Below are 13,621 nucleotides of genomic sequence, written 5' to 3' on the forward strand. Positions count from 1 at the left end.
ACCATTATGTTTTGTATACTTTAGAAATTATTATGTTAACTGGTGTTGATGATCCATTGACTGGGATTTCAAAAAAAGGTCAAATGAAAGATCTCCTTTGTTTCTTTCTGATTGTTTTACAGAATTATGTTCACACTCCTCAAACTAAATAAACCTAGGGCTTGATTCAATCCATATCGCCGAAATTGCGCATTATTGTGCGTTTGCAATTTAAAGGTAATTTCCGATTGAGCTGACATATGCAGCGTTTACCGTGAATGCAGTCTCCGCAAACGCGGGAATATTACCTTATGTAGGCCAGGGTTTCTCCAAGAATCTCAATATCCATATTTGGCTAACCCTCTTCAAATAGATGTTAACTGCTGTCTGCGTTCTCAGGTGGATAATTCCCCATCTGCTCTCACCCCCCCCCCCCCCCCTGCTCTCTCTTGTGCTGAGCAGCTGTGACACCAGTTTCTCCTGCCGGAGGGAGAGTGGGAGGGAGCGACAATTAGACAGGGAATCAGATTTGACCTGCATAGAGCTGTAAGATGCACCTGTTCAACATAACACCACATTCACTTACACTGCTGCTTGATTCAACTCTGAGTGATGGGATAGCTTGACCTGGAAACAAGACCAAGATTTTACTTTGGCATGCATGTCTGTGTGTGTGCGAGAGCTTCTCCCTCAATCAAGATTCATCCCGAGAGAGCACAAGCTTCCCTCTTTCTTCAGAGCAGCAGTTCAGCTGTTATGTGACTATCCCTGCACACAGGTAAGGCAGGGTTATTTTTTTTTTGTGAAGTGGGGGTTTATCATGATACAGTGAGTGTGTTTCAAGGAGAGTTATAAAGTTGACTTCACTATAAGATAAATGTTTTGACATCACTGCGAGAGATATTGTGATTTCCCTACTGTTGTGTGAATTCCTATATATTGCTTATCTTCCACTCTCAACAGGTGTTTACAGGAAATGGATATCAGAAGCCACAGGAGAGGTGAGTTCTTTATTGTGCATTTTGTTGGCAATAACATTTCATTGCCAAAGAGCATAGTAATGGAAAACAATCATTTATTACCTTAAAGATGACTCGTACAATACCTCAATGATGTGTCCTATTCCTTTCCCCAGCAATTACTACATAATAACCATTTACTTTGTAATCTTCAGTAAATACTAAGGCAATTATGGTTAACAAAAAAATAGGGCAGTCAGAGTTAACCAATCAACTTGAGTTAACCTTTTATGTAATTTTAGTGCAACATATTTTTTTGCCGTGAATAATCGTATTGTCTGAAAGCATTTGAAATACACTAAACATCATTTAGAGCTAAAAACAGTTGACGTTGAGGTTAAATAAAGTGTGCTTTATCAATTTACCTGATTTTGGATCAAATCAAGACAAATGATTGCAATGATTTTCAATCTTAAATTACAGCTTACTTTTAAGCAAATTCTGAATTTGCAATAAATCGGGATTAATAACAGCAAATCCTGCGATTAATCCGATTGCATTTATCGTTTGACAGCCCTATAAAAAATGTAACAATCTCCTCTTCCTCTGTCAGGGAGCTACGTCTGTCGAAAAGGCCCATTTAATCGTCTCTGTCTGTCAAGGGCCACGATGACATTATCCATGACCTCATCCATCCTGGAATCCGACCAATCCCGTCCTGGAATTTCCCCTACACCGTGACCACCAGTGCGAGCTGATGCTCAGTCACAGATGGTGGAAACAGTTAACAGTCAACACGACCAGGTTATAATGGGAGACCAGATTTAACTGTCATATTAGGCCCGCTGAGACAATGTTGTTATATAGCTTACAGTAGTAGAATAATACTATTTATTCCTAAATTACAGATATACAGTACCAATAAGTATAGGTGTATACATATTGATATGAGTACCATCTCAGTTCTGGAAAACTGTGCCAAAACAGCTCTAAGTCTGCTGGCTTTTGTCTTAGTAACAAAGGTAGATGGCATTTTATTCCAACAAATAACTGCTTAATAAAGATTTTATTACAAAAATACACTTTTCAAAAGCATTTTAATGAAATGCTCAATAGGTCAAAATGTTTTAAACAAACGATGAGGAGAGGACAGTCATACAATTTCTTTCAACATCTTTAATGGAAGCAGTTATTTTTTCGTTTGTTGAAAAGTAACCAAATGCCAGCTGGAAAATTGCCAATACAGAAGCTCAGCTGAAAACACACACAGCTCTGTTGGGCATCACTTGGCTTTGCAAATACGTCTACCAAACACAGACAGCAGGTGGGTTAAATTTCCCAGCAGAACAGAACAGGCTCTCAATAATCAGGGGAGAGAGAGGCCAACATTATACATTTTTAACATCAATACAACTCCAAACACCATCAAGCTCTGAATGTATAATTCTGGGCCATTGTTCCTCATCAATAGGTAATAAGCACCATATTCATATCAAGATAATCACTTTCATCACATTCACCAATAGGTCCACTTTCACTCAGACAGACCCAGGAATTTGTAAATATAGACAAGAATGAGGTGGATGAAAGTATACCTTGAAGACAGAACGAAGTGTGTCAGTCAGTTAGCAATGAGCTGTCGCCCACATTATGATGTGGGCATGCCCCAAGGTTCGATACTGGGGCTCCTCCTATTCAGCCTGTACATTAATGATCTGCCTTCTGTCTGTACTTGGTCTGAAGTTCAAATGTATGCAGATGATATAGTGATATGTGCCTGCAAACAACAAGCTGCACAAGAACTCACTACTGTAATGGTCCAGGTTACAAAGTGGCTCAGTGACTCATGTTTGCATCTCAATGTGAAGAAAAAAAACAGTCTGCATGTTCTTCACAAAGAGGGCAACTGATGCTACTGAACCAGATGTCTGTGTCGGGAGAAGCTCCAAGTGGTGTCCGATTTTAAGTACATTGGCATCATACTTGATTCCAAAATCTCATTTAAAAAGCAGGTGAAAAAGGTAACTCAACCTAGCTATTTTCCAATTCATATGAAATTGTGACTACTGAGGTAGCAAAACTGTGCTATGATACTCCCCCACTTAACATACTGCTTGACTAGTTGGGCCCAAGCTTGCTGTACAACATTAAAACCCATTGTCTATCTACAAACAGCCTCTCAAAGTGCTTCATAGGAAGCCCAATTGCCATCATCACTGTCACATCCTCAGAAAGCATGAGCTCCTGAGTTGGAAAAATCTTGTGCAATACAACGACACGTCTTGTATTCAAGATCCTAAATGGCCTGGCTCCCCCTCCACTCAGGACTTTTGTTCATTCAGAAAACCCAAACCCATGAGAGGTGACTACAGTTGAAGGAAAAACACCTTTCGTCAATCTGCTTTTTCTGTGAGAGCTTCCCATGTCTGGAATACACTGCAATCAGACACACACAACTGCACCTATCGCAACTTCACAAAAAACATGAAGACATTGCTCAAGGCCAATCACACTTGTGAACATAATCACTAGCTGTGTATGGCTGCTTTCCATGTTATTTGTAGCTTTTGAGGTGTGAAAACACTTTGTTGCTATTATGTATTTTGTTGCTTTTTGTGCTATTGCTCTGTCTGCATGCTACGTGTTGCTCTGCGTGTGTTTACTGCTCAATGATTGTCTGTATTGTTATTGTTTTGAATAACCTGCCCAGGGACTGCGGTGGAAAATTAGCTAAAAATGGATAAAATCAGCACTTTCACTGAAACGTTGATTATGGATATGTAAAAAATAAACCATCTTGGGTCTCTTTATTGTCCTACCAGTAAGCTGAATAGCAGTTCCTTTAAGTACACTCACTCCCAACATGCTGTTATTAATAAATACATAGACTCCTGTCCTATTCTGTGGTACCAGTTTGCTTCAGTTTAGTCCGTGAGGACTCCAGAATAAATAAACAAGTAAACATATAAAAAGGGAACAGTGTTTTCCTCAGGTATTTTCATAGGCGGGCTGCCATAACAGACACCTTCTATGGATGTCAACTGAAGGCAACAAATGTTTTAGTTGAGGGGCAACAGAACAAGAGGGGAGGTGGGGGACGACGGCAGAGCAAGGCTGAGGGAGAACACCATACTGCCTGGGGAAACATTGGTGAGGATGGACAGGGTCAGGGGTTATCAGGGTACTCCATCCTTCCTCTGGCAGCACTGGGATGGCGGGACGCTCCAGTCGTATACATAACTCAGTCTGAGTTTAACCTCTTCTTTACACAACCTCCCATCTCTCTGCAGTGTCTGCTGTTTCTCTAACATATCCTCCAGGCTCTGCTTGTGGGTCACCAGGTACTTATTACTACAGCCCCTTGACTTGAACTCCGTGTCGAAGCGTGGGTCATGCGTCCGTTTGACGTCCACGGGGGCCAGCCAAGCCCCGAGCGACACGTCCTCGCTCTGCCACACCTTGAGGAAGGCAGCGTTGATGCGCACGTAGTGGATTAGGTCGCAGGAGAGCAGATAGCCTCCACCCAGGGCGTAGGGTAGGTAGTAATCACACAGCTCCCAAGCAGACTCCATCCACTTCTCTGCAGTTTTGACACGACCGCAGCCTGAGAAGAACCCCCAGTACAGCCGGCTGGGTTCTTTAGTCTTCAGCTCCTCCTTTAGATGAGAAGAGATGATGTTATTGTGTGTTTGCACAGAAATGTGTTTCTATCCATATCACACTATAGAAACATTTTAAAAAGGCAAAACTGTAAAGAAAATCACATAACATGCAACACCCCAGGGCTGCGTACCAACACCAGGGACGCATCAAAATACACACCTTTAGCAGGTCCAGGCGAGCGAAGGTGTCGTCATCTGCTTTTAAAACAAACTTAAAGTCTACATTGTGATCCAGCCAGGAGTACATGTGCAGCAGCTTCAGGGTCAGGTTCTCATACGAGTCCCGCAGCTCGGGGAGTAAGAGCAGGTCTTTGTGTCGGCCCTGCTCTGTGTTGAGGCTCTGCATATCCTCGGCCGGTAGACCCTCTGTTCCCACCACAAACATAGCTAGAACCTCCGGGTCCTTCTTAGTCAGCCATGTGCTGCGGATAATGCTCCGCCGCTCTGTGTACTTGGGTCCTGTGGTGATGAGGACCACAAGGAAGGCTGAGAGGTCTTTGGGGCGTGAGGGGGGCTTTGGGTGCTCTGCTCTGGGCCGGGAGTGGGCAGCGTGGGGTGCTAGGCCTGGAGGGTCAACCTGGCCCTGTTTCAGGGTCTCGGAGGTACACTTGGCGAGGAAGAGGACGACTACAGCAAATAGGCAGACTCCTGCAATTGCCAGAGCAGTCTTGTGACGACACAGGAGGCGAACCAGTTTCATGGTGGGGAGACTGAGAAGGGGAGAAAGAGACAGGGGGAGAGAGAGATCTGTAAACAACATGTCTGTGAACAACAGCAGTCAATGAATGTCTCCCAGAGAAAGTAGCTAAAGAAGTAGACATTCTAGAGTTGATCAACTGTATTGAACAGCTAGCTATTAATCTGTGCTAACCAGACCACCAACAGCTTGCAACCTGGCTAACTTTACCTGACCAATCTAATTCCAAGCGCCCGAGAGAAAGCATGCTTATTCAATCAAAACAAGGAACAAAACAAAGGAGGGAATATGGGCTACAGTACCTGACAGTGTCACACAACGCTAGGTGTCGAATGCATTGATGACAGTTACCTGGGCATTGCTTCTGTCTGGAGCTAACACAAATGCGAAACGTTAGCAGACTGGCTAGCTCAACAGCTATCGAGGAACAATGATTTGCTGCTCACAATTCGCTTGCTAACAAACAACGCGAGCCATTTGGTTCAGTATAACTCCTTGAGCTCTTTGGTCGGTGGAAATGAATAAAATCGTTAACTGAAACAAACGAGCAAATCATTGTGTGTTGCCTTTACGTTCATTTCGCCCCTGTTCACACGCAGTCAAATTATCATTAAATTTTTTTAAAATATCAAATTACAATACAATAGCAAATAAACATAGGATATCACTACAAATATCCTTTCTTCTTATGAAACATAATAAAAAAAAAAATATATAGAAAAATCACTAGACATGAATTGCCAGCATGGCTAATTCTAGGATTAGAAGCAAATATAGGGCCAAAGCCGGTAGGGGGGTCCGGGGGCATCCTCCCACGGGGAAAAAAAGAGCAGAATTTCAACAGAAATGAACATTGAGAAATTAGAACATTTTCCAGTCAACATGGTGGGTTCGGGCCTATTCTATTTGAGAGTCGGGGAACTCGACATCGACTCGTACACAGGGGGCTTCATACTCTTCCCGAGTACGGCAGAATCAGGGTTCAGGCTAATGGTACTCGAGTCAACTTCAGCATATCTGGCCCGATTAACTTTTTCAGAAGTAGGGACATCTGAGGTTTTTATTCAGAAGGTGATGGAAGAATAAAAAACAAATGAATGTAATAATTTCACCTCCAATTTGCAAGGTAATTCGCAAGGACACTAGAGAATCTATGATATAAATTAATTAGATTTTACTCCAGATTTTTTTGGGGGGAAACTCCACAAAATTGTATCTGATCCAAATGGTTGTATAATCAGGGCTTTATTTCGGCATTAAATTCAAAAGGACATTTGAGCTCTTATCCAAATTAGTCTACATCACTGCAGTTTACCCAAGATAATAATTGTGTACTAACAATAATACATTCCTCATTGCACTGTGTTGTTGTAGCCTAGAAGGTAGAATAATTGTATTTTCTAAAACCGTAGGCCTAATGATATCAATAGTGGAGCATGCCTGGGACCACAGAGCAAAGCCTGGAGGAACGCATAGGCCTATATTTTCCATTAGATGATCTGCTACCTAGGCTGAAAGAGTGATGCAGCCTACAACCATGCATGTTGAATTATTGCAATAGCCTATTAAACTGTTACATATTTAGTCTATAGCCTATTGGGCTCCTGAGTGGAGCTGTGGTCTAAGGCACTGCATCTCCCTGGTTCAAATTCAGGCTGCATCACATCCGGCCGTGATTGGGAGTCCCATAGGGCGGTGCACAATTTGCCCACTGTCATCCAGGTTTGGCCGGGGTAGGCTGTCATTGTAAATAAGAATTTGTTCTTAACTGACTTTCCTAGTTAAATACAAAAATATATAAACTAAATAAGGACCATGATTGTGGGTTCAATCCCTGGGGCCACGAACAGAATATTAATGTCACATTTATTATTTTTGCACACCTCATATTTATGAGACATCGAAAACATTTCTGAATGGAACTTTTGACAGTAGCAGGGCTGTCTGCACATTCTGATAAGATGGAAGGAAAATAAAACAGAACATCTTAACTAGGTAAGTTATGAATTGTATCACTTTGGAGCTAACACAAATGTAACTTTGTCATAGTGTTTGTCATAACCCAAGGTTGCATGCCACATTTTTGCTGAACCGGAACATAGACTAAGTTTAATTCAAGATTGAGACCTCATTGTTTTACAAATCTGTGATTGTAATTTTCAAAATTGTCTATTGCCAACATCAATGCTTGAAGTATCCTTAATAGGGAGCTAGCATTATCTATAAAGGAACCAAAAACACACGATCCAGCAGCGGTGGCCTGTGCTGCTCGAGCCGTCTGCCTTGTAGCTCAAGCTGGCCTCGCCGCTTGACTTTCCAACGGTCGTTGGTTAACAGTCGAGGCCAGCCGTAGAAGACACCAAAAAGTTCAAACTAGGTAATTGTAGCTATTGTATTTGTAGTGTATTTTGTAGCAGTCGTTAATTAGTTTGTGACATTGTAGCTACCTTCATTTTTGGACTGGTCATAGTTGTTTCTCCGTTACCGTCAGTTTCTCCGTTACCGTCAGCTAACTCTTAGGGTAGAGGTAACTAGCTATGTCATATTTGGTAGCTAATTGAGCTAGCTAGTATTTTTGTTTGTAAAACATCAGTAGTCTACTGTAGCTAAGACTAGGCAAGAAAGCACCCGGTTAACATACAGTGGGGAGAACAAGTATTTGATACACTGCCGATTTTGCAGGTTTTCTTACTTACAAAGCATGTAGAGGTCTGTAATTTGTATCATAGGTACACTTCAACTGTGAGAGACGGAATCTAAAACAAAAATCCAGAAAATCACATTGTACGATTGTTAAGTAATTAATTAGCATTTTATTACATGACATAAGTAAAAGTACAAAGTAAAAGTAAATGCTATACATCAAATTGCTTATATTTAGCAAACCAGACGGCACAAATTCATTTTTTATTACTTTTTTTGACAGCTAGGGCTAACTCCAACACTCAGACATAGTTTACAAAGGAAGCATTTATGTTTAGTGAGTCCACCAGATCAGAGGCAGTAGGGATGACCGGGGAAATTCTCTTGATAAGTGTATGAATTGTAACTTTTTCCTGTAGTGAAAAGCATAGTACATTTGGGTGACAGGGAAAATGGATGGAGTAAAAAGTACATACTTTTCTTTAGGAATGTAGTGAAGTAAAAGTAAAAGTAGTCAAAAATATAAATAATAAAGTACAGATACCCCTTAAAAACTACTTAAGTAGTACTTTGAAGTATTTTTACTTAAGTACTTTACACCACTGCCTGGAGGGCAGTTAGTTTTCCCCCAGTAATGCGTTGTGCAGACCTCACTACCCTCTAGAGAGCCTTACGGTTGTGGGCGGAGCAGTTGCCGTACCAGGCGGTGATACAGCCCGACAGGATGCTCTCGATTGTGCATCTGTAGAAGTCTCTGACTTATTATGCAAATAGTCTGGGTAGTCATTTGATTAGAGGTTCAGGAGTCTTATGGTTTGGGGGTAAAAGCTGTTGAGATGACTCTTGGACCTAGACTTGGCACTCCGGTACCGCTTGCCTTGCAGTAGCAGAGAGAACAGTCTATGACTTGGGTGGCTGGGGTCTTTGACAATTTTTAGGGCCTTCATCTGACACTGCCTGGTGTAGAGGTCCTGGATGACAGGCAGCTTAGCCCCAGTGATGTACTGGGCCGTTCGCTCGGTCCTCCTTTTCCTGTAGTCCACAATCATATCAACTATAAAGAGAAATCAAGTGTCCGCATAACAGAGCAACACAACTCCAAACATGACAGATAAGAAGCCACATAGTCCCTAGGCCATATGACTATAAAGAGACATGAGCCAAAAAAAACTATAGAATGAAATCAGTTATAAGACCTCTATTATTCATTTAGTCAGTTCTATCAGCTAATTCGTGATTTTTACATTTTGAGGACACATAACGTAAGGGCCTATGTATTTTCAATGTTTTGTTCACCTACAATCTAACCACAAAGCTCACCATCTTTTCCCCTCTCTTTCTGGCTTCTCTCCTCCTTCCCTTTTAAGTGCAAGTTTGTTTATTTGTCATATACACAGAGTATACCAAACATTAGGAACACCTTCCTAACATTGGACTCTACAAGGTGTTGAAAGCATTCCACAGGGATGCTGACCCATGTTCACTACAATGCTTCCCACAGTTGTGTCAAGTTGGCTGGATGTCCATTGGGTGTCTGACCATTCTTGATGCACACGAGAAACTGTTGAGTGTGAAAAACCCAGCTGCGTTGCAGTTCTTGACACAATCCGGTGTGCCTGGCACCTACTATCCTACCCCATTCAAAGGCACTTACATGTTTTGTCTTGCCCATTCAACCCCTGAATGGTACAGATATACAATCCATGTGTCAATTGTCTCAAGGTTTAAAAATCCTTCTTTCACCTGTCTCCTCCCCTTCATCTACACTTATTGACGTAGATTTAACAAGTGACATCAATAAGGGATCATAGCTTTCACCTGTATTCACCTGGTCTATCTATGTAATGGAAAAAGCAGGTGTTCTGTATTCTTTGTATACTCAGTGTACACATGATATGCATGGAGTACACTGCAATGAAATGCTTACTTGCAGGTTAACCTCTCGACAATGCAACAACAATAGAAAAAGTAAGTAACTAAGTGAATAAAAAGAGTAATACAAATTAAAGCTCAGTGAAATAATAACAAATAGTTACATAGCCTACATGGAAATATAACAGACATGAGCCAAGCATGCTCACTGACAGGGATGTGTGTGCACAACGTTTAAAATACGTTTTTTGTGTGCGTGTGGACCGTTTCTGGGATCTTTTATTTCAGCTTATGCAACTTGACATGTTGCATTTATTTTTTTGTATAGCGTATCTCCCTCCAAAATAACTTCAGTCGCACTCATAAATGTGAATAATAGTTTCCTCTTTATCACAAAATACGCATTTATCCTCTAAGTCCATGAATTTAGACAAGTAGAATAGGTATATTTTGTAAGATTATATTTTGTAAGAATTAATATATTAATTCCAGATTAATTTCCTTCTGGGAGAGATCTTGTTCTTGAAATGAAAAAGTTCCCTTATTAATTTAGTATTATATTTTTTATGTAGCAGTGGACAACCTTCTAACAAGTTGTACATCTCTTGAAATGTTCTCCGATACACATATGAGATTTCATTAATTGAGTAAATGTTGCTTTGCATATATAATTACATTCTCTAATGTATTAGGAAGTTATGTTTCTAAGAACTTTCTATAAGCGTGTATTCCCTTTATAAACTAGTAAATCAAGCACAAATGTATTTTTTCAAACCATTTAGAGAATATCTTTGTTCTGCAGAAGTGTTTTGCTGGGGGAGAAGTTGTGGACAGGCTGAAAGGGCTTGTTAGATATATTTTACTGGAGAATAGTTGCACTTCCACAAAAATTGAAGACTACACAATTTCTTAAAAATATGTCAAGAAATGAAGTACCATGTAGATTAAGAGCAAAGCATGCATCTTTTTATCCTGTTTATTTTAAAGGTGTTGATATATATTAAATCTAACACGTCAAGCCCACAATCAGCTCTTTATGTTTGATATTACAGATTTATAAAATCTAGAAAAGTTTTGACATCCTTGCTGGTTGTATCTGCTACAAATAGGGATAGAGCAGGGTAGACAACGCGACAGACCTTCTGATTTGGAAGATGAAACACTTTCAATAATAGAGGTCACGCTGTAGCAAGTTATTCAAGATGGATGTTGTTTTCTTTCATCTTGGAGAGACATTGAGATGTTCCAACGACTATATGGTTCAACACCCGAAGCTGAAGAGGATGATTTTGTCTTAAGAGCAATAGTGATCCTTGTGATTTAGTTGTATCATCTACTTATATATTATAACTTATATATTTTTGTTAAACTTATTTTCCAAATATAGAACTCAATGTTGTTTAAAATGCTGAGAGATAGTACTTCTGAAAGGCAATAAAGAGAAGACAAAGACAGTATGTCTTTGCAGGCACTGGGGAGACACATTTGGTGCCACCCAGTGGATAGAATTAGAGTGAGCGTATAATTACAACTAAACTGAAGCTTCAGCAATGATTCTAAATTCTATATGGAAAATGTACTGTGTGGGAATAGAATGTGGAACCATAGAAATAGAATGAATAGAACGGTCTTGGAAGCTCTAACCCTGGAAATATGACTGGTACACTCGCAATGGCTGCCTGGTATTGTGACGCAATCCTTTCCATCGGTATTTTGGAATGTTCTATCAACATTACCGTGGACGTTACCGTGGACCGCCACGGTAACGTAGAATGTTCGTTCAAATGTTGCTATCTGATGTGGCTCATGCAATGGAATGTATTTTCTTTGTAATGTCAGTTGAGTTGATTCAACAAATCACAGCACAGATTGAAGTGTACACTTCCTGCTTTTACTTCCTGGGATGGGCACCCCCAATTTTTTTTTCTTTCACCTTTATTTAACCAGGTTGGCTAGTTGAGAACAAGTTCTCATTTACAACTGCGACCTGGCCAAGATAAAGCATAGCAGTGTGAACAGACAACAACACAGAGTTACACATGGAGTAAACAATAAACAAGTCAATAACACAGTAAGGAAAAAAATAGTCTATATACATTGTGTGCAAACGGCATGAGGAGGTAGGCGAATAATTACAATTTAGCAGATTAACACTGGAGTGAAATGATCAAATGGTCATGTGCAGGTAGAGATACTAGTGTGCAAAAGAGCAGAAAAGTAAATAAATAAAAACAGTATGGGGATGAGGTAGGTAAATTGGGTGGGATATTTACCGATTGGCTATGTACAGCTGCAGCGATCGGTTAGCTGCTCAGATAGTAGATGTTTAAAGTTGGTGAGGGAGATAAAATTCTCCAACATCAGCAACAATGGCTGCCAGTCCATCCAATATGCCACCATTGACTTGAATGTAGACAACCTTTTTATTCATTCTATTTCTATAGAACTCCCCTGACTCTGTTCTGGTTCTTTACTAGTTTTGTGGGTAAGAAACCACAGAGAATTTCTACTCCCGCTCTATCTCTATGGAAAAGGAATAGCCCCTTTTAGTTGGTTGCTAGGACACCACTGCTAAGTATTTCCTGACCAGGTATGGCCAAAACCACCCATTAGATATTGCATGTAGTGATGTGACAGGAGTAGTCCACAGTAGGTGTCTTGTTGCTACCAGTAGCTGACACAGCCAGACTGACTGTCAGACATGGACGATAAGAAGGCAGCAGAAGATCTGACAGATGACTTCAAAACATACTTTGGGAACAAACTTCAAATAAAACTGCTGTAAGGTCACAAATAACCTCATGACTTCCATGATGATCATTTTACTTTGGGATGGGCTCCTTACCCATACAAACTGAACAAGGTTGTAAATGTCAAAAATAAATCACACTGACTTGTTATTGTTGTCCACCAGGAAGGCGGCCCCGTGCCCCGTCCACTCCCTCGCCTTATTAGGAAGACAGGAGCTGAACATACACAAGGTCATGGAGGCCCTTCAAGAGGTGACACACACACCCGCATGCAGGCCCACACATAATAGTTCTTACCCCATAACGTCTGAATCTCTGGCCTGTAACCTCTGACTTCTGCCCTCTTCTCCTGTCTGTCTCTGTCTGTCCGTCTCTGCCAGGACTTTAACGTGACCCTGATGGCCCAGCGTGTCAGAGATAAAGAACTGAAGGAGAGGGAGGTCCAGATGAAGGAATACCTCAAAGAACTTCGACAGCTTCCTCAAGCTAATGGGTGCCTGCTTTCAATCCAGCCCTGTCTACCACACCTGATTCAACCTTTCATAATCTTCAATCCCGGAGTCTGTCCGAAGTTTATATGCATGTTTAGCTTTTTGTTTGTTCCCCATTCCACCAACCACCAAGAAGAAATCAGCGCAGGAAAGAGATCTAGCCCATCAGAATGCAGCGGACCTACTCATCATGAGACAGGAACTAAAGGCTATCACTAAAGAGAAAGATGAAATCTACCCCCTCTTTCTAGGTAAAGTGGTCAGAGCCAGTGAGCAGGTAATGATATATACAGTATATATACATAAGTATGTGGGCCTCCCTTGTGTGGATTCGTCCATTTCAGCCACACCCGTTGCTGACAGGTGTGTAAAATCGAGCTAACAGCCATGCAACCACAAACAAACATTGGCAGTAGAATGGCCTTACTGAAAAGATCAATGACTTTCAACATGGCACCGTCATGGGATGCCACCTTTCCAACAAGTTAGTTCATGAAATGTCTGGCCTGCTAGAGCTGCACCGGTCAACTGTAAGTGCTGTTATTGTGAAATGGAGAAGTCTTGGAGC

The 13,621-nt window shown here is 41.1% G+C and overlaps 1 protein-coding gene across 2 annotated transcripts; it reads right to left on the minus strand.

The window, feature by feature from the left end:
* Positions 1 to 970: 970 nt before the first annotated feature.
* Positions 971 to 5,903, minus strand: LOC109890807 (beta-1,3-galactosyltransferase 6-like). 2 transcript variants are annotated; one of them, XM_020482845.2, is made up of 3 exons: positions 5,600 to 5,903; positions 4,761 to 5,310; positions 971 to 4,594 (listed from the first exon to the last, which is right to left on the minus strand). In XM_020482845.2, the coding sequence occupies exons 2-3, from the start codon at positions 5,298 to 5,300 to the stop codon at positions 4,115 to 4,117; spliced, it is 1,020 nt and encodes a 339-aa protein (XP_020338434.1). In that variant the 5' UTR covers positions 5,301 to 5,310; positions 5,600 to 5,903; the 3' UTR covers positions 971 to 4,114. The 2 variants fall into 2 exon arrangements, with proteins under 2 accessions (XP_020338434.1, XP_020338433.1); XM_020482844.2 differs by having other exon boundaries at positions 5,649 to 5,896.
* Between the last annotated feature and the right edge of the window lie 7,718 nt (positions 5,904 to 13,621).

This window comes from Oncorhynchus kisutch, linkage group LG5 (assembly GCF_002021735.2).
Source record: "Oncorhynchus kisutch isolate 150728-3 linkage group LG5, Okis_V2, whole genome shotgun sequence".
Lineage (NCBI taxonomy): Eukaryota > Metazoa > Chordata > Actinopteri > Salmoniformes > Salmonidae > Oncorhynchus > Oncorhynchus kisutch.

Coding starts and splice junctions, on each gene's coding strand:
- LOC109890807 (XM_020482844.2), bottom strand. Junction 4,595..4,760: donor CTCGCCTGGACCTGCTAAAG/GTGTGTATTTTG, acceptor TCTCATCTAAAG/GAGGAGCTGAAGACTAAAGA.